We start from the raw sequence: 26,087 nt of genomic DNA on the forward strand, positions 1-26,087 counted from the left end.
AGTTCTTGCTGTGGGAAGGACTGGATGGATAAAGCGGGTCTATTTCCGTTTTAATGTCTTTCAAATATATTTTGCAAGTAGTGCTAGGTCGTCTGAGTCAAAAAAAAAAAAAACAACCAAAAAACCAAAAGACCCAACCCCGAAAACTGATAAATGTAAAATGTTGAGATATTTACACCTTTAAAAAACAAGTTGTATTCAAACCTCTTTACCCCAAGTATTTCCTTCGAAGCCAAAGATTTGAACTGTCAAAGAATCCATCTGACAGAGTTTTGCACCTCTCTTCAGCACTTTCAGTCCTCGAGCTTCCGCCCCGTCGGACGCCAGCGAGCCCCGCTACCCAACCCCCCGCCGGGCGCGCGCCCCCGGCCTGGGGGCGGGAGGGAGGAGAGAGCGTGGAGGTGGGTCCCTCGGAGCACCCAATCAAAAGCGAAGCCCGGCCGTGGCGCTAGTGACGTAGGCCGCGCTTTCCTCCGCCCCACTGCGGGCCAACGCTCGGCACCGTCAGCCGCGCGAGCTCGCGCGCGAGAGGAGAGGGAGGAGGAGGGCTCGGGGCCGGCCGGCTGTCGGAGGGCGACGGGTCGCGGGATGGGGTAGAGTGAGCATGCGCAGCGGCTCCGTGGATTTGGGGGAAGGAGGGGGATCGAGCGCGCGCGCGCGCGCGCACAAGCGGCCCGCCGGCGGCCGCGGGTGGAGGGGGCGGTTCCTCGAGTGTCGGTGGCTGGAGGGTGGGCAGGTTGGCGGCAGGTTCCGCCGCCGCCGCCTCCGCCGCAACCTCTTCGGAGTCCTGGGTCTTCTCGTCCTCTCGTGGTGATGAGCTGGGCCCCGTCGGGGGCGGCACCTGCCGGCTGCCCATCACCCCGGGCCTCCCGGCGTGACCTCGGCCTCCTCGCGTGCCCGGTCCCCGCGTCGCCGTGCTTCCCCTGAGAGGGAGCGGCAGCTGCCTCCTCCGCCCCGAGTCCTCGCTCGGGGGCCGCGCGAGGACAGCGCCCGGCCCCCTCCCCTCCCCCGTCCGCCGTCCTCAATGTCTCCCCGGCGGGGAGGGGGCTGCCTGGGAGACGCGCTGAGCGGCCCCCCCCGGAGGCCCGTCGGCGGCAACAGCAGCGCCCAGCCCGGTGCCCCGAAGCCTCCCCTGGCGGCGGCGGCGGCCTGGAGGAACCGAGCACCCGCCGCCGGCCGCGGAGCCTCGCAGCCGCCGCCCGGCGCCCGAGGAGAGGGCGGCGGGCGACCCCCGGGGAAGATGAAGGCGGAGGGTGGCGACCACTCCATGATCAACCTGTCGGTGCAGCAGGTCCTGAGCCTCTGGGCCCATGGGACGGTGCTGAGGAACCTCACGGGTAATTGATGCGCCTGGGGTGGGGACCGGGATGCGGTGCCGCCCCTCGCCTCCCTTCTCCCTCCCGCGGAGGGGAGCGCTCCTCTCCGCCTCACCTCCGTGCGCGCTCCTCTCGGGAGCTCGAGGTCCCCAGTCCCGGCCCAGAGAGTGTTAATAGGATCCGCTCCGTGCCTGTTCTAGGGGCGCGACTCCGGTCACCCGAGCCCCCCGGCGCTCCGAGGCTCCTGAATCGCTGGGGGAGAATCCATGACCCCCGCTTCCCTCTCTGCGACTGCCCTGCTTCTGTAGTACGCGCGGAATTGCTTTAGTGCTGAGACTTGAGTACAGCTAGCCTTAATTCCCTACCCCCCCCCCCATACACACGCACGCACCCTGCTATTTGCTGTTTAGATCTTTTTCTGGTTTAGCTCTTTTTCTTTCTGGCAGACCTCACATCGAATGCAGGGCTTGAATCCCGTTTGCTTCAACTGTTAAATTTTTTTTGGCTTTATTAAGTAGATGACAGTAGGTCACCGGCTGGACCAAGTGCATTCTAAGCATTTTTTGCTTTAACCGTGTTTGTCCTCCCTTTGCTATTTCCTTTTGTCTATCTGTCTCCTTCCCACCCTCTGGCCTCAAGCCGCCTCTTCTGTGACATTTGATAATTTTGTGTACTTCCCTTCGTATGTCAAGGCTATCAAGAGGGAATCTGACTTAACTACATTATAATATCAATTTCTGTTTATAAAAAGCAATAATACTCATACTTTTTAATCAAATTTGTTGGTTTGCTTTGTGAAGAAACTTCCGGTTTGGTTAATGTGGACATGCTTATACCTTGAGTTCTGAATTTTAAAAATACTCTTTAAAGATTAGTGTTTACAAGAAAAAAAGATTTCAGTTACATTTTGGTGACTCTTCAGCGCCTGCTTCTCAGGGAAAAAAACTTAAAAACTCTTAGGGTTTAATTCTTGAAAATGTATAAGACACCTAATTTTGATAGAACATTAGTATTTCAAAATACATTATGTCAAACTGGTTAAAGAGTATGAAGAGTATTTTACAAATATAACCTGTCTTGTTATGTTACATACATACGTGTATATATAATACAAAGATATTATAAAATCTGGTATTATATGGAATTCAGATATTCATAGAAAAAAATATAGGGAGATTTTATACCACAAGGTTGACTTTAAAGACACTGGTTACCTTGAATGTGGAAACTATAAAATTAATAGAGATTCTGTATTAATTTATGGTGTCTTCAGTTTTAATCTGTGGTCATTTAACTTGGAGCAGACTGACCTTACATGATGGTTGCCCGTCAGGAACATGTTTTTAGTTCTGAAAACCTACACTGACATAAAGACCATTTCAGAATTCAGTTGAATTTTGAGATAGACCCCTTTATCTTGCTTATGACTTTCCTTGTATTTATCCACTGTTAATATTTCAAAATGTTGTATCAATTATGTTTATTGCAGTAAAATGAAAAATAAGGATTTAAGAATATATATTTGTATCTGTTAATGACTAGCTTAGCTCATCAATGGGTATTTAAAAAAAATTAGCTCTGGGAACCAGAGTAAGTGTAAAAGTAGCTTACCTCTTGGCCAGATTTAACAACATTTTAAAATATTTACTTTAAGATTCTAAATCATTATAGTGGCTTCCAGTTTCCTTTGGCCAACCATTAGGTTAACAATAGTAGTTTAAATCCAGAGTTAGCTCTGATTATCTCCTAATATAGTCTTCAGTTGCTCATTGGACTTGGCCATTTTATGAAGGATATGGTGAACACCCAAAACTAGGACTGAGGTTGGACTGAGGAGCATAGGAACCTCTTCTAAGAAAGAAGCAGAGTCTGAGTATACAAAATTCTGTTTGTCAGGGTAAAAATGGAGGAAAACAGATTTAGAAGTATGCTTCACCAGCAGTTGAGTGTATCACATATTAGGAACCACATCACTTCTAAAAAGTGTACTCTGTAAGTGGTAACATTCTGATGTGGTTTATTTTGGCCTTCTCCATGCTGGTGACCTTCGTGATGTAGCTTAGCCATTAGTTAAGAGATGCTGCCTACAGTGCCATTTAGAACTTAGTCTATTAAAAACAAACACACACTTCTGAAATAAGATAACTCCTACTTATTGAATGCCTGCTGTGTGTTAGGCGCTTGACATACATTATTTTTAATCTTCAGAATAACTCTCCAAAGTAGAGTTACAAGGAAGCTCAGAGAGGTAAGTTAAGTTGGCCCACAGCAAATAGCTCAAAAACGGTTGTGCTAGGCTTTAAGTCCAGTCTTTGCGAGCAGAACTACTCTCTCCCCTTTTCCAAGCTGTTTTAGCTATTTCTTCTCTATCCTCTTGAAACAGAAGCAATTACTCACTTCATCCTGCTGCTTATGCTCCTTGTATGTGCTTTTATTATTGTATTTTCAGTTACATTATAATTTTTATTTGTCTTCTAGTCTGTGAGCTTTTTGAGGGTCAGGTCATTGTTTTAATCATGGAATTATGGAACCCTAGTATGTACCTGGCAAATAGTATATGCTCAATACATATTTATTGAATTGAACTTTTAAAACAGTACTTAGTTGCATGATTAAAACATTCTAGTTGCATTATTTTTCAGCTGCACTTATTGGAGTGAATATGCTGTTAATAGGACATGAGGTGTTTAAGCAACTTTTATGAATAATTATCATACGTTTAAAACAGAGGTGCTTATTGAATGTACTTTTTTTGTGCTCGTTACCATCCTTGCATGTATTTTATTTTATCTTTTCAACCATCTTGAGAGGGATTAGTGTTTAATCTTACTTTACAGATTCAGACATTGAAGCAAAGAGTAACTTGCTTAGATCTAATAGCTAATAAGTGAAAAATTACTTTTTTCAGATTATGATAACATATTAAGTTAGAAGGCATTTTTGTCATCATCATAAACTTGGAAATGAAACAGGTAATCCAACATGGTTTCCAAATCTTGCTACATATCAGAATCACATGGGGCTGGTTAAGGGGCCCGTGGCCCCAGTCCGTATCTATGGAATTAGAATCTTTGAGACCAGGGCCTAGGAAGGTACATTTTTAACCAGCTATTAAGGTGATTTTATTATTGAGAACTCAAGAGTTGGGAAAACGAGATTTTTAAAAATTAATTTTTTGATGATCTCTTTGTAACTATGTTGTGATATATAATGCAAGTTAATATAGAGTGTTCAGTATGGCTAAGGACTTAATTAAAATTCCAATATAAATGACTCATTTATTTCCAAGAGGAAGCTATAACCCAGTATTTTTAAAGTGACTATCTTTTGACATTAGAGGATTATATTAGAATTTATCTTTTAAAAATGTTTTCTTTATATTAGCCATTAGCTATAGAGAAAAATTCCTAGTAAATGGTAGTATTTTAAAAATTCTAAACAGTTTAGTTATATTTAATCTGAAATATAGGGGAAAATGAAACATTAACAATGTTTATGTAAATACTTATATACTGGGCAGTTATTGGAACTTCTCCCTACTAGGATAAATTTGGTTCTAGTAGATTTCTGTATGCAAGTAAAAAGTCTACAGACACAGTAGGACCCTTGAATTTGTGAGTCAAGACACTGAGTTTTATCCTTGAATGCTATTAATTGGCTCTTGTACTTCAGAAAAGCCACATACTTACTGGCCTTAGTTTCCTCATCTGTAAGACAATCTAATGCCAATAATTTTCACACTGATGTTAAAGTAAAGCTGATGTAAAATTTTTAATGAGTTAAGAAAAAAGTTTAGAGATACATGTTAAGAAAAACATTTACTCATTTGCATATAAACTTTTTTCTTTTAGCTTTAAAATCAAGAAATTTTCTTTTTTAAATGAGGCTTCAGACCTTTACTATACTAATTTGTAGGGTGAGGTTTGGGTCCTAGAAAATCTTTGTTCTCTGACCACCATTTAATAGTTCTTAGAATTAGGCCTTCTTAAAACTTAGTTTGGGAAACTCTGGATTCAATACCTGAAGATCCCTTCCAGTTCTGAAATTGTTTTTTGTTTGTTTGTTTGTTAATCCCACCGCAGCATTACTGCTGCCTTAAGATTACTATCAGTGATGTCCCAGGTGTGGCTGTTCTGACCATGCATGTGCGTTACTTAAGTTTCCCTGCTTGGTCTCTTATTTTTTGATTTGTCATTCATTTGGTCTCTTTTTTAGATTTAATTTTAGGAATTTGTTATATTGGGAATTTCATTGTAAGTTATGCTCATTGATGTAAAAAGTTCATTATTCAATATTCAGTGTAAATATCCTTTGGAAATACTGTATCATGAGATTATAAAACATTTTATCAATCACTGAAAAGATTTTTTTTTTTTTAGATCAGTGACTGATTCAAACAAATATGTTATTACTGGCAACATTTTTTTGGTAGGACATGTATAATTTAAGATGTTCAAGGGCATACAAGTAACAAAACTATTGTATATTGCTCTCATAAATTTCATAATAGATTCAGATTTTGACATTTAATCCTTATACTTTTATCACTGAGAAACTAATCAGTTATGAGGAAGAATGAATTGAATGGCATCTTTTAGGAAGATAGTGCTATGTCTTAAGTATAGAGCAACTTTTCAACTGTTTTGAGTAGCCTTAACCTGATTTTTTTTAAAGCAAATGATATTCTGATTGTTTTAAATTAAAAACTTGTTTTTCTGAGAATTTTCTTTTTCTCTTCAATGATGAGTACTATAATTTATAGTTTGAAATTATATAATTAGTTGGTTAAAGGGCTATTTAGTTTAAGTGGGTAATGAACAGTATTGCCATAAGCTTTGAGAGAGGCAGTATATTAAAGCAGCTCTTGAAGGTGTCACAGTTAAATTAAACTAATGTTTTTGCTCTTTTAAGAAGCGAAAGTAGACAACTATTAAATATCTATAATAGTTTTAACTTCTCCCTATGTTAAGTGAGGTTTTAGGTGAACAAATACAGCAACTAATTTTTAAAGCTGGCTAAAATATTAGAGTGATTAAAAATAAGAAAAACATAAGGTTTACCTTCATTTTAACTTTCTTTGTTGCTCATTTCTTTGTGGAGAGTTAAGTTTCCATCTAGCATTACATTCCTGTCTTGAGAGCTTCCTTTAATATGTTGTAGCACAGGCCTGCTGGCAGTTAATTCCCCCCAGTTTTTAGGAAAAAAACTTCATTTCACCTTCAGTTTTGAAAAATATTTCTCCTGAATATATAGGTTCTGGCTTTGGAGGTTTTCTTTTTGTTCCCCCCCTTTCAGTCTTTCAGAATCTTACTCTCTTGTCTTCTGGTTTGATTGTTTTTGATGAGAAGTTTGCTATCCTTTGTCCCTCTGTGTATAAGATGTCTTTTTTTCTCTGCCCCCTGCCTTTTCCTTATTTCTTCTTCAATATTTTCCTTTTATCTTTGGTTTTTAGTCATTTCACTATGATTTATGAGTAAATATGTGTGTGTGGTTTATTTTGTTTTGTTTTTTGGTTCTTTTGGGAGGTCTTTATCTTGCTTGGGAGAGTCTTAGATTAGTGGTTTGATATCTTTCATTATTTTTAGAAATTTTCAGCCACTGTCTCTTTGAATTTTTTTTTCTCCATTCTTTCTTTCTTCCCCTTCTGGGACTCCAGATTACATTTATGTTAAACTATTTGAAATTGTCCCATAGCTCTTGGATACTTCCTCTTTTCCCTCCTACTCCTCCTTTTTTCCCACTTTTTTCTCTTATTTTTCAGTTTGAATAGTTTCTATTGGTCCACCTTTAAGTTCACTAATTCTTTGCTTACCTATGTCAAATCTACTGGGGAGCCAATTAAAGGAATTCTTCATCTCTGATGTCGTGGATGTTTTTCTGTTTTGTTGTTGTTGTTGTTGGGTTTGTCTTTTTTTTTTTAATTTTAAGCATTTCCATTTGACTTTTTCTTGGACTTTCCATCTCTCTGTAGAAATTCTCTGTTCATGTAAGTTGTCCACCTTTTCCTTGAGAGTCCTTGACATGTTAATTATAGTTATTTTTAAGTCCTTGTCTATTCTAAAATCTGGGTCACCAGTGAGTCTGATTGCTTTATTTCTTGACAATAGATTGTTTTCCCTGCTTTTGAGAGTGTCTCATTTTTTTAATTGAATTCAGGACTTTGTATGTATAACAGTAGTGACCGAGGTACATAATATTTATGCCTGGAAATGGGCTGCTTCTGTTAGCCTGGTACAGTGAAGACTGATTTAATTTACTCAGGAGTGAGCATGGTGTGAGTTTTCTTGTTATGGTTACCCTCAGTGCACCACAGGCTTCAAATTCTCTAGAAGGTGTTGGTGTTGTTGCCTTGTTCTTAGGATGGGGACTGGGTGCTGCAGTGTTATTCTCAGTGTTAATGCTGCATTGTCAGCTCGTAGTCATCTGCATGCCTGCACCATGGAAGAGGTGTCTGTCCACATACTTGCCTTCCCCCAGGCACAGACTTCTGAAGCTCATTCCTTGCTGTTAGGCTCATAGTGGGGGCAGGGGAATTTTTCTACTGTCCTGGTCCAGTTTTAGTCTTTGGCAGGCTCTGTGTAGTGGGGTATCTGGGTGGGGCTGTCCACGTTCTTACCTTTCTGAGCCACAGTGGCCACACTCTCCTTCGTATCTGTGATTGGTCTTGGGCAGGAGTCTCCAGTCCTTCACTCAGCAGTAACTGACTCCGCTTAAAATAGGATCCTGGGCTCTGGATGGTTGCCTGCCCCTCCCCAGAGGGGGAGGACTTTTCCTTCTATTTTTCCCCAAGCTGGACCTGCAGTGGGTTTTGTTCCCTTAGGGTGACAGGATTTGCTGCCCTCCTGCAATGGCTAAGGCTTGTTTTGAGAAGAAGGGTTCCAGGAAGCAGGCAGGGTTGTCTGTGTTTCTCTTAGCAGCTGCTGATCACCTCCCATAGGCTGACATGCATCACCAGGGGTGGTGCTGTCCAGTCTCCTGCCTCGGAGTCCATTTTTCCAGGGAGTGCCCAGTAGTGACCCAAGGAAAAGAGCTCGCAGGTGACTGTGCACTTTCCGTGTGTTACTCCAGGCTGGCAGGTTAAGCGACCCCACTTGGACTTACAGTTGGTTATAATTTTAGCTGATTTCTTCTTACCCACTTGTATGGGGCCCATTTCTCATTCCTGTGCTTTGCCACAGGTGACATTGTATATATGTCTCTCTCCTTGGAGGTTCTTGTCTGTCTTTGGAATTCAGGTTAGTTTGTTATCTTGCAGTGTCACTTGACTGATGGGCTAAAGAAAAGTTATGATTTGGTAGTTTATTTTTTTTTCATTGTTGGGGTTAGAGTGACATTCGTTACAGTTTTCTATGTCCTAAATTTGATTCAAATTTAAATCTGACAACAGAACTTTGTAATAATTATAGATTTAAAATCTGACAAAATAAATCATGCATTTAACAAGATTGGAGACTCTCAAACTTGAGATTTCCTGCTTTTAAAAACATGGCCCATAATATAAACGTATAGGTAATCTTCACATTTTTCTACTTGACATTTTCTTGCTTTTAGCTTCTTTACTCCTTGCTTCTCACCAGCATTTGAACAGTATTGCAGATGTACTGAACATATTTTCCTGTGCTTCCAAATCAGTTAGCATTGTCATCTATTCCGCTGGTCGTAGCAGAAATCTGGGAGGCCAGACATCGTATGTCCCTCACCTCTGTCATCCAGGTCATCAGCAAATCCTAAATATTTCAAATTCTTTTCAATCCTAAAGCCAGTGCCTAAGTGCAGGCCTTAATAACTCTTTGGACTCTTGAAATATTCTGATAGTCTCTCATCTCCTTCCAGTATCACTTCCCCATATCTAACAGGATAATTAATTTTTTTAAAGGTAAATGTGATTGTATCACTTCCTTATTTAAAGCCTTTCATTGGCTCCTCAGAACCTTCGACCTTCAGTATAAAGTCCACATTTTCAGGGTCTGTAAGTAGCCTCCCCTCTCCCACAAAAGCTACTCTGGCTCCAGCCCATCTCTATAATCTGCAGCCTCTCCTCTCCATATTTCTTGGCTTTAGCCAAACCAGAATTTTTGCAAGTTCATATTCTTCATTGTACATAATCCTATGATTAGATCATTTTGTCTTAGAGCAGTTTTTCATTCTTGACTGTACATAAGAATCACTTGGGAATCTTAGAAAAATTCTGATGCCCAATTAAGTCAGTTTGTGAGGGTGGTATTTCTTTTAGGCTATCCCAAGTAACTCTTAACATCTAGTCACGGCTGAGAAGCATTGGCTTAGAGTGCCCCATTCCCCATTCCTCACCCTCATTCCATCTCCAGTGTTTATCATTCTGTTAAATCCTGTCTGTTTTTAAGAATTTAGGGGACAGTGGCTTCTCTTGGGATCTTTCCTGACATTCCCCTCTCTACGTGCCTTTGGGTACATGTGCCCCGTGGCATGGGCTGCATTTTGTGCTCTGAAGAACCTGAGGTATTAGAATATGCCATTGAAGCACCATTAATTAAATCCTCACGTGTCAGGTCTTGATATAATATGAAAGTACCATGACTAATTTCCATTGGGCTGTAGGGTGACAACCCAGACCCCTGGAATATATGTCAAAATGATATAGAACCAGGAGTCATCAAGCTTTTTCTCTAAAGGACCAGTACTAAACATATGCAGCATATAGTAACTGCAGGAAGTATCTTCAGCTTTGCGGGCCACAGGGCCTCTGTCATAACTACTCGATTTTGCCATCATAGTGTGAAAGTAGCCATCGACAATATAAATGAGTATGGCTGTGTTCCAGTGAGACCCAACTGCCATTGAACTTTGAATTCTGTGTACTTTCTATGTGTCATGAAATATTGTTCTGATTTTTTTCAACCATTTCAAAATGTAAAAACCATTTTTAGCTTGCAGACTGCGCAGAAACAGGTGGTGGCCAAACAGGCCTCGTGGGCCGTACTTTGCCGACCCCTGATGTCGGGGACTATTTCAGATTGTAAATGCGTCGTCTCTCTGAGAGTCTAGTAAGCTGCCTTTGTGCCTTCTCACAAACTGAGAAGTCACTGGTGTCAGAAGCCAAGGGGAACAATGGCCACACCTTAGATTTGATGGAATGGAAACAAAGCTTGAGATAACTGAATTTGAACACAGATTATGTAAACATATAATGAGGAAAGAAGATAGAAATTTTGAACAGCCTCCAGATTTAGTCTTACTGGCATGTTATTTTCAGCTTGAGGTTTAGAGTATGTTGAGTACATAACAAGTGTTCAGTATCTACTTGCTAATGATTTTATTAGAACGGCTAGTATGCTACATAGGATTAAAAAATATGTTTAGCATTTGTCCAATGAGATAGATTTTGTTGTTTTTATGACTTTTATTTTTTTTGATTTTTAAGTACGTCTTATGTAAGCTTAGCCTGGAGTAGTGACTTCCATCTTTATTGCACGTCATGAGTATCTGGCAGAGTTGATGAAAATGTTTAGGTCCCACCTTTAGAGATTGTTTTGGTTGCTCTGTGGGTCATTCTTGTGAGCAGCCTGAGTAGGGAAGCATTGGCCTTGTAGAGCATCTTCTCCTTTGGTGAGTTCTAGAATGAAAAATTCTTTTTTTTTTTCCCATCAAAAACTATTTCTTAAAGACAGCATATCTGCAGTAAGTTAAAAAAAATACTTCAGGCTGTTTGCTAAAAAAATAATCAGTAAATCATATATAAAATAGTATCACTCATCTCCTATCTTATCTTTAAAAGATAGCCATTGTTTTCTGTTTGTTTATGCATTTCTCTGTGCATAAACAAACACTGAATTTTTGAACAAATAGGATCATACAATGTGTACCATTCTTTGACTTGTTTTTTACTTAGTTAATATATTCTTGATATCTAGAGAAATTCATTTCTCATAAACAGTTTTGTCCAAGGATTAAAAACAGAAGCATGGAAGATAATTTTCGGTGGCTTGGCAACCAGGGCTGATGAGAGATACAGATTGGGAGCAGGGCTGTTTCTAGTATTGTTTGGAGGCTGGAACAAATCACAGCTCTGCTGCCTCTTATGCCACTAAAAGTAAACAAACACACTGCAACAATTCAGGCAAAATGAGTTTAAGAGAAGACTGTGGACAGCCTTGAAAAGGGAAAAATAATGAAAGGACTTTATGAGATGTGCCCAGGAAGATGGACTGTTTCCTTTCAGGGAATTAAGGTGATTCCATGGATGGAATGCTTTAAAGTTTTGTACAGTGTATTTTTAAGTTTTTGTTTTGTGTTTTGTTTAGCATTAGCAAAGTCTCCCTCTGGCTTCCTCCTTTCATTGTTGCTAAGTTGCTAGAAACTTGGGTTAGGCAGGATATGGATGGAAAGAGAAAACTGGGCCTCTGGGTGTTCATGTTAGCTGTACGTCCTGCACAGTTTAAGAAAAGGCAGTGATATTCCTCTCCTGTTCTTAGCACCTTCCTCTCTCCAGGGCTCAGGGGCTCTCCTGTTACAGAGCCTTTCCTCATCTCAGAGCTCCCTTGGTGAAAATGCCCCCTCTCCTTGTTACTCCCTTATATTGTCACTTTGTTAGCTTCACTCTGGAAAATTAAATCTTTTAAAATATAAATATCTTCTGGGCAAGTTAAGCTTTTTTGTCTTTAATTCATTTATTATCAATTGAAGGCATTTGTTTGAGAGCGACAGCATTAAAGCACTATTTCCCTGAAAGCTGGAAGAGAAAAACCTCTAAAAGGCAAACTTTGTCTGATTTCCTTAATCGCCAGCATCTCTCTGTTACGCCACTGAGAAGCATGCATGGTACTTTAACACACATTGGAAAATATATCAAATATCTCTTCCTTGAAGTGATTTTAAATTATGAGTACATTCTAAGTGTCAATTCTTAAAAATTTGGCAGGGTGAAACTGATGTTTTTAAAAATGTTTTTCTATATATTCTCCCTTTTTCTAAATTAAAGTTTTCATTTTGAGATAATTGTAGATTCACCTGCAGTTGTAAGAAATAATACAGAAAGAACATGTGTGCCCTTAATTCCATTTACCCAATGGGAACATCTTTGAAAACCACTGTATAATATCAAATGCAGGATATTGACATTGATACGATCTACCAACCTTTACAGATTTCACCAGAATTTTCTTGTATACTTGTACTCATTTGTGAGTGTTTAGTTCTGATAGCATTATCACTCCTGTATGTATCCATCACCACAGTCAAAATACAGCACAGTTCCCCTGCCACAAAGATGTGGTGTTACCCTTTTATAATCACACCCTCCTTTCTTTCTTGAGAGTTTTTTTGCCTTGTTTTTAAATGTTACTGATGGTCATGACAAAGTAATTATCTTTTAAATTTGTACACATAATTTTAAAGTTTTACTTATTTAATTTTTAAGTGTGGTTAAAAAATAACATAAAATTTAACCTCTTAACCATATTTAAGTGTACAGTTCAATAGTGTTAAGTATATTCACATTGTTGTGCAGAAGATCTCCACATCCTTTTCATCTTGTAACGTGGAAACTTTGTACCCATTATGAAACAAGTCCCCATTTCCCCTTCCCCAAGTCCCTGGCAACCACCATTCTGTTTTCTATTTCCATTCATTTGACTGCTTTATATACCTTGTATAAGTGCAATTTGTCAGTATTTGTCTTTCTGTGACTGACTTACTTTACTTAATATGTCTTCAAGATTCATATATGTTGTAGCATGTGACAGAAATTTCTTCCAATGAATACTTCTCCATTGTATGTATAAACCATATTGTTTGTTAATTCATCCATTGATAGACATTTGAGTTGCTTCCACCTCTTGGCTATTGCGAATAATGCCACTGTGAACATGGTTGCACAAATACTCTTCATGGTCTTGCTTTTCATTCTTGGAAAGATACCAACAGGTGAAGTTGCTGGATCATATGGTAATTTTTTTTTTTAATTTTTGAGGCACCACCACACTGTTTTCCATAGCTGCTGCACCATTTTACACTCCTATCAATAGTATGTATCTGTACTTTGATGTTTGGATAAATAAATTTTAATTCATCCATTTTGTTCTCTTTAATCGTGACTTTATTGACCTTTCTTTCCCACTTGATAGAGTGAATACTTGCACGAGTAGTAGATGAGACGTTTTGCTTTATAGCATGTGTACGTGTCACTTCAAGGTGACATATAAACATTTTAGAGTCAGTTCTTTCAGCTACAAGTAACAGAAACCTTACTTGGGCTAATTAAAAAGAAGGATTTTATTACAAGGAAACTGCATTGGTCTAAGGGTATTAATGTGGTAGGCCCTTAGATATCACTGGAGTGAGATGTTGTCTCCTACCTTTGATGAACCTATTTTTCTTTTATCCTGTATTGTGTTTTTTGTCACGTGATGATGAAATGGCTGTTCACAAATCCTGAGCCTTTCAGCTTCATCCACTCAAAGACTGAGGTGCTCAGTTGGTCCCAGTACAGAATTCCTAGGGGAAGGGAGTGATTGGCCCAGTTTGGATCAGTAGCCTGCCCTGCTGTACCGCACCACAGGCATGATCAAGGAGATGGAGTCAGTGCAGGGACAGGCAACATCCCAGGTACTGTGTGCATTGACAGAGTGGGCAGGGACCAAGAGGACAGGGAATGGATACTAGAGAGAATAAAAGGCTTGCTCATCAACCGTCTGTAAACTGGGCTTCAGTGAACAGTAACTGAGGATACATTGAAGAAAGAGGAATAGAGCTTGAAGAGTTCTGGGTCAGGACTATTAAATGACCTGAGACAAAGAATTTTTTAAAATTCTGACTGATTCTTTAAGTTGAGAACCAAGAGGGGAATTGCCTGAAATTCTTAAAATCATAAAAGAATACAACGTCTGGACACTTAGTGTAGAAAATAGAAAATTATGTATCAAACAGTAATTAATTATATAATTTATTACAAGAGATTTGCAAATGTATTCAGGCTTATTAAACAAACGAACAGATGATAGCTATACAATGGGGACACTGCGAGGAACTTAGAGTGTGGCCTTGACCTGTAGTCATGGAGTTATTTCCCCATCAAGCATTAGTGATCATGATAACCATTAAAATTTACTTAGAGGTACTATGTATCAAGCACTGTACTATGCATGTTTTTATCCATTGTCTCATGTAACCGTCCTCCAAACTATGGGTGCTCACTGTTTGTTAAATTGGGTTTTCTAAGACGTTTTTCAACAGAATAGTTAATACTTTGCCTTTCCTTTCAGAGATGTGGTACTGGATCTTTCTCTGGGCTCTATTCTCCTCTCTGTTTGTCCACGGTGCTGCGGGAGTGTTGATGTTCGTGATGCTGCAGAGGCACCGGCAGGGGAGGGTAATCTCTGTCATTGCAGTCAGCATCGGATTTCTGGCTTCCGTAACCGGAGCGATGATCACTAGTAAGTTGATGTTGTTTTGTTTAAGGATGTAATTGTATATGCATTTACAGTTTGGGTACCTTTATTCTAATTGTAAATATAACAGTGTCATCTTGCACGTAAAATGTTTTTCAGCACTAATTACACTTCATCTAGAAGGTGAAGATCAGCTCATTTATTTATTGAACAGATAGTTTTTGTATTTTTGCTATATGAATACTTATGCAAGGTTTTGGGGGAAATAGAGAAACTTGTAAAAATTGGCAAGAGGCAGAGCAGTTTGTGGGAAATGTAGTTCCTGCTTCAAAGGAGCTCACTGTGTGGTAAGAGAGAGGTAGGCACACAAATATGACAGTGATACTTGTCATTAAAGTGAAAATACAGCCCTTAGGTCCTCGATGTCAGCTGCTTGTGACCACAAAGTAAAAGTGCACTTGCTTCTTGAACGCAAATTATTAAGACATAAGTCTCCCCTGGGCTACTAGAAATTAGCCACTTTACAGAGTATTCTAGCTCCTTGCAAGTTTCAACTGTGCTGCCTCCTGTGCCTGTTGTAAAGGTCCTCAGGTTCATGTCCTCCGGGCTTCCGCACTGACAATACTTAGGCCTCAACTCCAGCTTTGGGTTCAAAGTTAGTTGCAGTTTCTACCATGCTGGTTAAGCCAGAACTTGGATGCGTCCTGTTGAGCCTCGGGGGGCCTCAGCTGCCTCCTTCACGTGGCCTGCTCTACACTGGCTGCTTGCTTCTCTGCTGTCGTCGGTCCCGTCGCCGCCAGGCACAGAGCTTCTGTTGCCCTTGACGCCGGCCTGCTTCCGTGAGGCTCAGGCAGCTTGCTGCCACCCCAGCTCTATCAAGACTCTTCAGCTAGGGCTTCTTCCTTTCTAAGTTGGTTCTTAGCCCCCAAGGTGAGAGGAAGTCCATTTCTTCTGTAGTTTGAAGGCCTCCCTCCTTTTGTGTCCCACAGTCACCTCTTCCCAGAGTGATACCTTGCCTTGAGTGGAAAGCCCTGTTCCCATGTCTCTGGGTATGTCCTGTGGCACGAATAAGACAGTCATAAAATAATTGTGGGAAATAGTAGGCTGTTTTTTCATCCTTTCTTGAGTTACTATTTGGTTTTTGTGTGTTCTCTTGCGTTAGGTTTTTGTTGTTGCTACATTCAACCCATAACTTTATCATGTGGTGCCGCATTCATTCTGCTATAGATAGGGTTTAGCTGAAGCACCAGGCGTGCTGAGTGGAGTAGTAGGAGCTTCAGCTGGAAAGATAGAGCCAGGTCCTCAAGGACCTTGGAAGGCCAGCCACAGTTTGAACTTTATTCTGTAGGCCATGGGAAACAAGTAGATAATTTTGAATGGGGTTGGCAAGGGGCAAGGCAGTTCAATAGAAAAATTTGTTTCATAGCTGAATATAGAATATATGTGAATAGAGAACCAAGAGAAGACTCTGAAAGAGTGGGGACCTGGTCTGTCTTCATCACTGCTGTATCTCCAGCAATAAAACAGTACTTGGAACATAGCAGATACTCAGAAAATACTGGTTAGATGGATGGATATAGTGAAGGAGGAAGAGCAGAAGAAAGGAGGAAAGAGGGTGGGAGAGAATGGAGGAAAAACAGGAAAGAAGAGGAATTGATGCATTAACTGTAATCTGAATTTGAGCCTGGATCTGAACTAGACTGGTGGCAGTGGGTTGGAAAAGGAGTTGATGTAAGGACTATGGCAAAAGGGAAAAATCCAAATTAGTTGATATTCATTGGTGGCATACAGAGAGACATGAAAGGAACTGCTAATGTTTTTGATGTGGGCCACTGCTGTAACTGTGGAACCGTGACAGAGGAGGAAGGAAGAAGGAACAGTTTGTTCAGAAGTCGATAGTAGTATGTGTATTTATTGGCATAAATCATTGTAAAACTTTAAAGAGAGCATGATTCTACTATTTATCTCTAATGATGTGTATGTATATTCAGTCAAGAATAAAATAAGCCAATGATTTTAGAAATTACAGTGTTATATTTAAAAATTCTTACTAATATGTCTGACAAAATTTCAAGTGAAAATTTGTACAAGTTAACAATAAGACATTTAAACCTTTCTGGCTAATTTTCTGACCTGCAAACACCTGAATTAAAACTAGCCACTGTAAATTTTTAATTACATTTATTTTCGTAATGCATTTTGTGAGTGCTAGCACACTCATAGCTGTATGTTCAATTCAGCAAATGATGGTTCTGTTTTACTACTATTATATTTTACTACTTCTTAGATTTTTATTTCCAGAATGGAGTGATTTTTCATTTTAGTTAATACCAGAATTGGGAAAAAGTGGCTTTGTATATAATGCTATTATTTGACATTATATAGGTATCTAATTTTAGCAAGTCTGAGGGTTAAGTGACATCTCTGTGTTGGTTTAATTTGCCTTTCTCTGATTACTAATACAAGCATCTCTTTCTATTCTTATTATATATTTAGATTTCTTTTTGCAAATTGCTTCTTTAAATTCTGTGCCTTTCTTTGGGGGTTCTTGTTCCTTATTAAATGATAGGTGTTTCTTAGAGATATTGATGTCATGTTGGTTTTGAACTTTGCAAATCACCTCTCTCTTTTTTCAGTACCGTCATCCATGATGTTATTTAATGAGCAGAAATCCTTCATTTCTATGTAATCAGCTTAAAGAGTTTTTTGCCTATAGTTTATAATGTAGAATTTTAGTTAAGAAGTTCTCCCCTACACCAAGGTTAAAAGATATTCTGATATATTTTCTTTTGTTAATTTTATAGTTTTATCTTTAAGGTCTCTAATTTACCTAGAACAGGACTGAGCAGCCATTTTCTTAAAAGGCCAGATGGTAACTATTTTAAACGTTGCAGGCCAGATGGTCTCTGTCACAACTATTCAACTCTGCCATGAAGGCATAAAAGCAGCCATAGACATAGGTAAATGAATAGATATGGCTTTTTCCAATAAAACTTTATTTACAAAAATAGATGTCTGACATTCAGGTCATAATTTGCCTTCTGGTTTAGAGTTCATCTTTGTGTTTGGAATTAGATAGGATTCCAGGTATATTTTTTTCCTCCCATACAGTAAATCAGTTTTTTATCACACCATTCACTAATGCATCCATTGATTCACCTTTTTTTGTGCATTATGTTCTTAAGGTATGTGGCTCTGTCTCTGAACTCTGCTCTGATTTGTTAGTCTTTTTATCTATTCTTGCAGCAAGTCTTCATTTCTGTCTCTATTGTTTTGCAGTATTTCTTCTGGTAGGGCTAGGTCTCTCATTTCTTTTCTTTCTCAAAGTTTACATAACTATTGGTGGACCTTTATTCTTTTATATAAATTTTAGAATATATCTACTGAGTTCCTCAAAAAGTGTAACTGTGATTTCTATGGGGATTTAATTGAATGTAGAGGTTACTTTGGGAAGAACTGATATATTAAACTATCCCACCCAAGAGCATGTAATATATCTCCATTTGTTCAGATTGTCTTCTGTGTCTTTTGTTAGAGTTTAAAAATGTTCTTCTCAATAGGAGGGTTGCATATTTTTGATCAATACCTAAACTCATGTTATGGTTGTTGTGCATGGTGTCTTTTTGATTACATCATTTAGTTTTATCAGGGTAAAGAAATGCTGTTAAATTTTATAAGTTGAGTTTATGAAAATTAATAACAAAGCAAAATTTGATTTTCTGGAAAGATCATAAGATGAATAACCTAGGGCTGAACAATTCTACCTTTTCCCACGTGTTGCAGAGAAGCTCTTGACTGCGTATGCATGCCAGCAGTCATGTTCAAGGATGTTCACAGAAACAGGGATTGTCATTTTTAAGAGTTAGAAACAGATATCATCCACAGTAGGGTGGATCAGTAAGCTGTGTATATTCATACTTGGAATTGTGTATAGCTGTGGAAATGTGTGAATTGTAGCCATGTACAACGACATGGATAATAATATTGAGCCAAAAATTCAAAATACTTACAGTATCAGTTTATATAAAATTAATTTATTTCAGAAACTAAGTAATAATATATTTCAGGTTTAGGCAGGTAGTAAGGCTGATGAAAAGCAAAGAAATGATAAAAACCAAATTCAGGAGGGAATGGATGTGATTGAGGGGAGTCCACAGGAACCTCAAAGGAAATAGCAGTGTTCTTTTCTTCATTTGGATGGTGGTACTTGGGAATTTGTTATTATTTTTATAATATACATATATTTCTATAAATATTCCTTCATAACTGCTCAATATTTAATAGCAATGTTTCCAGAATCATTTAATAGGCACACACAATTGTTTTCTTTCAGCTCTTTTAGATTTAGAGTTCCACCGGAACAGTCTTTTCTGAGTGGTGCTTCTGGGCTGTGAAAGGAGATGGTGTAATGGGAACTATTGTAAATCTGCTGCTTTTGGAGGGAAGTTGTAACTTACAAATTAGTTCCTGATTGTCCACTAGGAGGAAAATGGTAGTTTGTTTTATTTTCTGTATAATGCTATAAATGTCTACCTTGATTGTGGAAACTCTGGAGTTTTACAGTAGTTATACTTTTTCATTCATTTTTCTGCCTTCATCATTATAGGCTCGAAGATCTTATCCTCTGTTCCTTGAAAGATTATAAAGAAAAGTGGGTTATTTAGCAGTTTTACTTGTTTTTCCTCAAACAGTATGGCCTTTGAAAGTGAAATGTTTAACTTATTTTTAACATCTAGTTTTTTAAACCATCTGAAATTGATTTGAGGGAATAGTATGAAGTAGGGACCTAAATTTATTTCTTCCAAATGGCTACCAGTTGTTCCACACCATTTGTTGAATGGTGAATCACTGATTGGAGATACCTTTCTCATTTACTATGACAACTACTAATCAAATTTTGGAGCATATACTAGTACCAGACACTATTCTAAGCCCTTTGTAAGTATTATCTCTTAATCGTCATATCCCCCATTTTGCAGCTGAGGAAATAAGGCACAGAGGGGTTAAGTGATTGCTCAGTGTAACTGGATTTTGGATTTTAACCCACAAGTCTAGCTCTAAAATCCATGCTCTTAACCTTATATAAGCATAGGATGTTTGAATTAACAGATTTGTCCCTTTCCAGGCAGCCTGAGCTAGTAATTGCTTAAGATTTTTCACTTCTTGGATCATTTTTGAAAACATAGTGCTGGAGAAATGGAGGCCAAATTGTGTTTTTTTAAAACTGAAGATAGTCATGGAATTCTAGGGTAAATCCAAACAAAAACAGTATTTTCCAGGTTTATTTAAATATAATTTCTGATGGTAAAGAAGGTTTAAGATCTTTAAAATTTTTAAAGAATATCATCCAATTCTAAAATTTGAAGATCTGACCAGTTGTATTAGTGAAGTTTATTACTTGATTAAGTACATGTTGATGCTACTAAGAGTTTTATTTAATATTGAGATAATTATCAGTTACTTTATTATTTTCTGAGTTCCTATTCTCTTTTTCACTTGTTGTAAATGTGAAATGATAGAATGATTTGGAGATTTATAGCCAGACTAGCCTGGATTGAAACTCCAGCTCTCTACGTACTGTATTTACTTGGGCTAGTGATTGAAGCTCTCTGAACCTCTGTTTTTCCCTCTTTAAATTAGATAATAATACTCAGGGGTGGTATGATATTTAAGATGATATTTATAAAGTTCCTAGCAAGATACATAGTATGCTATAAATGTATTATATATTTTAATTTTCTTCTTAAAAATATGTATATGAAAGCCCTTGACTTAGATTAATAATTTACTTTTCCTATTTATATCTTCTGTAGAGGAATATAATAATTTTTATTTGGAAAATTTAAGTAAACTCTGGAGTTAATTCTTAGCTAATTTTTATGAGTAGATTTCTATCTCAAATAATTATAATTCAGTGTCTTCAAATAATGTATTTCTGTTCTTTTTATTTGACCATTCTAGAATATGTAGACAGTTTTTTTCTAGAGAAGTTTTCAGGCTGCCTCAACCTTTGAGGTGGCATAACTACAATGTAAATGTTTCCTCCTTTTATGATTTCTGAATATACTTTCAAAATCAGCCACTTAGATACCATTTATCATATTTACTATACCATTGTATATATGATACCATATATCATTATATATACTATACCAATAAGATGAAATGTTGGACCAGAGTCTCAGGCAGGGCTCTGAGGCTCTTTTGTGACCCCGAGATTCTTTCATTCTCAGAAGTGCACATTATCTAAATTTTCCCAGAACAGATGTCAGGTTCATCTTCCACTTCTATTAGATGTCAAGATGCTAGTCTCCAAGTAACTTTACAGTTGTATGCTTTATTAAAACACTTAATAAACTATTTTATATGGTAGACTGTCGAATACATTAGTCAACTATTCTGGTATTTTAAGATTTAAGAATTCATTTTACTGAAAGAAATAATTCCTTTAATACTAAATTTTTCTTGACTAATTTAGACATATTGTGTAGTTTTCTGTATTATTGTTTATAATTATTAATAAACTGTATTGTGTGTTTATAAAAGTGCTGATGAGGTTGGGCCCGTTCAATACCCAGCTGAGCGATTACAATAGTGAAAATTATTCATTTTTTTATGAACATATTTGTTGTTAAGTGCAGCATGTACCATAAACACGTATTTTGCAGGTGAATAGAAAAGCCTGTTTTACAACTGTGGGTAAATGTGGTATGTTAGAGTGTAACTGTTACCAATCACATGGAAACTCTTTCATAGAAAATTATAAAATGGGAATCATTGATAACTTATTCTGTTTGACTAAAATGAAAAGAGATTGTAAGTTACAACCATGCAGCGTGTTACAAAATGAATGACTGTGTTGTTTGTCTGTCTCTCACTTCCTCACCTAGGTGCGGCTGTAGCTGGCATTTACAGAGTAGCAGGGAAGAACATGGCCCCATTGGAAGCCCTCGTGTGGGGCGTTGGACAGACTGTACTGACATTAATCATCTCCTTTTCAAGGATACTCGCCACACTTTGAGGTTTCTGTGGGAATGTCTTACTTCAAATAAGGAAACAGATATACAGATTCTCTGAAAACGGCATTATTAGCAAGTGGGAATGAAATTGTACAAGAATGTGGAAGGAGCAGGTCAGAACATAAGGCCTTGAGCTGTGTGGAGAGATCGCCCTCTGGTGTTCAAGTGATTGCACTACCGCACTGCACCTTACGTGCCTCCGACCCGGGCAAGGCGCATTACACTCTGTGAAGCTACAAGAAAAAGCACCTTGTTTAGCTGCCAATCAGGTTAACATTGGTGTTGAATCATCATTCTTAACAGTGTTGTGTTAGGTTACAGGGACGTTTTGAAGAATCGATATATGTGCCAAACTCTTCTTTTTTAAACATTGATCATGTGAAATTTGCAAGTGTAGATGTAGATGAGTGCTGTGAACATATTTGACATGAGTTCAGGTGATGTGGTGAGATTTTTTGTTTTATAATGCTAAATCCCGTATGAATGTTGCGTACTGAATCATTTAATATGAGACAAATTGTTTGATTTTTACTGTTGAGCGTTTCTGGGATTGAGGGCTTTCATATAAATTAGGCATTATTGTTATTTAGTTCATGTGGAAAGTAATACTTAGTGGAAAACTGCTAAACTCTTTTAAGGATTCAGAGTAGGTCTGTAGGGTGCATCCTTTTCACCCACTTAAATAACACTCTTAATAGTTTCCCTCGGACACAAACATTCTACTGATATGAATTTAAAAACATGGGTCACACATTGATTGTAGTTTGTCAGAAAAATACAATTTGAGAAATTTCTTATAAATTTTGTAAGAAAATAAGTCTGAAATGCATGTTGCATTTTTCGCCCTTCTAAAGAAAGTTTTTGCCATGTATCTCATGGAGAAAACATCTTTATAATTCGTATCTCAGTGGAATTATATTACTTGTTTCATATGTCTTAATTTTTGACAAAACATAAACAGTCTTTCATTCTGGAGTATTAACTATATTTAAAGAGTGGCCTAAATTAGGCTGTGAAAACAAGAAGCTTCATTTGTAGATAAGTAACAAGTCATATAGGAAGAGTAATAAACTATCTTACTTTGGGTGTATGGTAACAATTTCTCTAAGTAAAAATTGGAGTATAGTAAATACTTTTAAAATTCGGCAGTTAATCTCAGCGTATCAATGCAGTATTGAACTATACTTGAGTGTTTCATTTCAGTTCTCCAGCTCTTTATTTATGCTGTTATTTAAGTTTACTAGCATCTGTGATGACATTTATTAGAATGAAAAAGTCCTTAGTATAAAACATTTTAAGAGGTTTTGGAAATATGCAATTGTTTTTAAGAGGATAAGAAGTAAGGGAAACACAGAACCTGGCTGAGTTTGTCTCCGACTGAGACTTTTAAAAATACCAGATACAATTATATATATGCTAACTCAAAGGAAGAGCCAACTGCAGAAAATATGAAGTTAAGGACAGTCCAAATCTGCATACTTTACCCTCACTGTTTTATAACCTAATTTGGTAACAATTAAGTTTCTATTAGTTCTTATTCAAATTTAAGAACTTTCTTACCCACGGCACCTTTTCTCCACCAAAAAGCAGGCTATATCAACAACTCAGCGATGAGGAGTTGGGGGTATTTTGCCAGTATGGAAGGCAGTTTTGGGGGTTTATAACACTGTGGCTTGGAAATTTGTTTTTAAAAAGCCAAGAAGCAGCTATGCATTCTTAAAGATCTTTGAAGTAAATCTTCAAATTGATTATTTTTTGTTATGTACAAGGCTGAAGTCATTTTCATGTATTCTTTATATTCCAGATGTTTTCCTAAATTAAATTTAGGCATAAATCTTCCAACTCCATTGGAGTTTCCCTTTTCTGTTAGACTTGAATTGTGTTCTTCCTTTACTTTGGTTATTCTCCAGTAATTTAAAGTGTCCCTGTTCTTTGGGAGGAGTTATGAATAACATGTTGAAATAGTTTTAGATCTACAGAAATGAATATTTATTTTAACATATGGTTATTGTATGATTTCAGAGAGCTATCACAGCAAGGTAACATGGAGCACATGATTCAGAACCTGAAATTAGCCAGAAAAATAACTTGGACACATTAAGTGTATGGCTGCATAGACCAAAGAGACTGAAACTCCTGTTTTTACTCTAGAATGAAAGTGTAAGGAGGTGGATCAGTTTGTAGAGTGTCCTGCAGTTATCTCATTATCAGGTTGCTTTATGTTATGAAGTGTGTGTGTGTGCACGTGCGCGCACAGGGACGTTTTTAACTTTTGGGGGAATCTTCGGTTTCTTTGCTGTTTTTAGTTACTTCCATTGGAACTTTGTGCAACTGTTACGTTTTTGATCTTTTGAAATGCAGTTGAATAGTGTGAATTGATGAAATGTCTTAATAGCTATTTCTATGCCAAGATTTTTTAAATGTTACTGGTTTTCCTATAGAGATAAGAAATGTTTAATGGTATATATCTACACACATATATATCATTATATACATATATATGTAAAGCTGCTACATATGAATATAGTCTTAATTGGAAAGCTTTTGTTCAATGAACACTTTTATGTTGTAGTGGAAAATTTGATATATTTGTTCAGTTGAATGATCTTTTAAATAGGTTTGAGGAAGTTTGAGATTTTTGAATTTGGGGAAATTTTTCTTGGTTTAATAGTGCTGGAGATCCTTGTTTGTGATACGACAAAAGCCCTCATGTATGTATTTGGGTTAAACCTTCTTAAAATTTGTATGTGACTTGGTAAATTTTCTTTGTGATAAATTCAGGAGGAAAGAGGAAAATCCTCTGTAGTTTATACTTCTTTATTTTAAAAAATGCTAAATAAAATATTGCTGACAGTGAAATCAGTTCCCCAAAGAAGAGACTCCTGTGTGCCCAAACTAACTGCTAATCAGTTAACGCACTGATTAAAAATGCCATAGAGCGGAGTTAGTCAGGGGCCTCATCTAAGCTACAAGTAACGCTTAAACCTTTTAAATGAGGGAGGCACAAGCGGTCTGCCCCGCGGGACAGTTCCACTGGAATGAGTCTCAGGTGGCTGTCATGCTCAGTGCTTGCAGGTTAGTTCTTCTTTCTTTAGACCTTAGTGTTCACAGTGTTACCGTTTGTCACCCGTGGTACTTTCTTAGTATCTGCAGCATACATTTCCTCTGTCCCCCAAAAGTGTAAGAGTTGTATTTTTACTTTAAGTGAGAAATAAACAGATGAGCTGCCCTGTGTATCATATATTTGTGATGTAAGGAACAGGAAGAATTTTTTAAATGTTCTGGAAGACATCTTTAGAGAATCTCTGTAATTAATATGAGGAGGGTGGAGCCACCATGTTAACGTGCCCAAGATGGCACTTACACACCAACTAATTCAATTTTGTAAACATTTTTGGTGGATCTACTGTGTACAAAGTGCTGTATCTAGTATTTTCTATAGTAAGTACAGGGATGACCAAGATGGGATTTCTGCCCTCAGTTCACCAAGAGCTACCAAGATGCTTTAAATCCTAAAGCAGCTGGGAGGACATTTTGCTTCTAGTTGACAGTTTAAGTTCTGTTTTCCCCCAATTCTGATTTTTCTCAGTTTATCCACCAAATGGAATTTTAGTAACTGAGATATTATGTGACATAGTGAAGAGAATGCTAGAATTTAAGCCAGGGACATAGATTGGAATCCAGGCCCTGTCACTTGTTGACTTCTTCAACAAGAAGAATAGAAAAGCAGTATAGTCGGCCCTTCATATCTGTGGTTCTGCACTGAAGGATTCAAACAACTTGGATTGACATATGCAGGGAAAAAAGTTCCAGAAAGTTCCAAAAAGCAAAACGTACATTTGCCCCACTCCGGCAACTATTCACAAAGAATCTGCATTGTATTTACATAGCATTTACACTGTATAAGAACGTTGTAAGTAATCAGATGACTTAAAGTATATGGGAGGATGTGCACAGGTTATATGCAAATACTACACTATTTTCTGTAAGGGACTTGAGCATCCTTGAATTTTGGTATCCACAGAGATCACTCCCCTGCGGATACTAAGAGACTAATAAATATTTTGCAGTAAGTGATCAATGGCTAGTCATAATTTTTTAAAAAACTACATTTTGGAGTACTGATCAAATACATTATTTTGTAAAATTCATTTCTTCCATTTCCACATTTTTCCTACATATATTTTAAGAAAGAAGCTAAAAAAATTCTTTTATAATGTTGCCTCCTTTACCTCCTCTCCACCTCTTTATTTTTTAAATCACATATTTATCTAAGAGCACTTTTGGGAATTGGTGGTGATGGAAATGGCCAGGGCAGGTGGGATTTAATACCAGGTTGTGTTTACCGTGAGTTACAAAAGGAGAAGGGAGACGTGGCCAGGATCTAC

The 26,087-nt window shown here is 37.9% G+C and overlaps 1 protein-coding gene across 1 annotated transcript; it reads left to right on the forward strand.

Moving 5' to 3' along the window:
• The first annotated feature begins 664 nt into the window (after positions 1 to 664).
• Positions 665 to 25,776, forward strand: TMEM170B (transmembrane protein 170B). Its single transcript, XM_032462497.1, has 3 exons — positions 665 to 1,337; positions 14,555 to 14,725; positions 21,571 to 25,776. The coding sequence occupies exons 1-3, from the start codon at positions 1,025 to 1,027 to the stop codon at positions 21,699 to 21,701; spliced, it is 615 nt and encodes a 204-aa protein (XP_032318388.1). The 5' UTR covers positions 665 to 1,024; the 3' UTR covers positions 21,702 to 25,776.
• The last annotated feature ends 311 nt before the right edge of the window (positions 25,777 to 26,087 follow it).

This window comes from Camelus ferus, chromosome 20 (genome assembly GCF_009834535.1).
Source record: "Camelus ferus isolate YT-003-E chromosome 20, BCGSAC_Cfer_1.0, whole genome shotgun sequence".
NCBI lineage: Eukaryota > Metazoa > Chordata > Mammalia > Artiodactyla > Camelidae > Camelus > Camelus ferus.

Bases quoted from the DNA above. Each gene is read 5' to 3' on its own strand.
- TMEM170B (XM_032462497.1), top strand. From the start codon at position 1,025: ATGTCTCCCCGGCGGGGAGGGGGCTGCCTGGGAGACGCGCTGAGCGGC. The intron at 1,338-14,554 runs GTAATTGATGCG...CTTTCCTTTCAG, and splicing joins GGTGCTGAGGAACCTCACGG to AGATGTGGTACTGGATCTTT. The intron at 14,726-21,570 runs GTAAGTTGATGT...TTCCTCACCTAG, and splicing joins AACCGGAGCGATGATCACTA to GTGCGGCTGTAGCTGGCATT.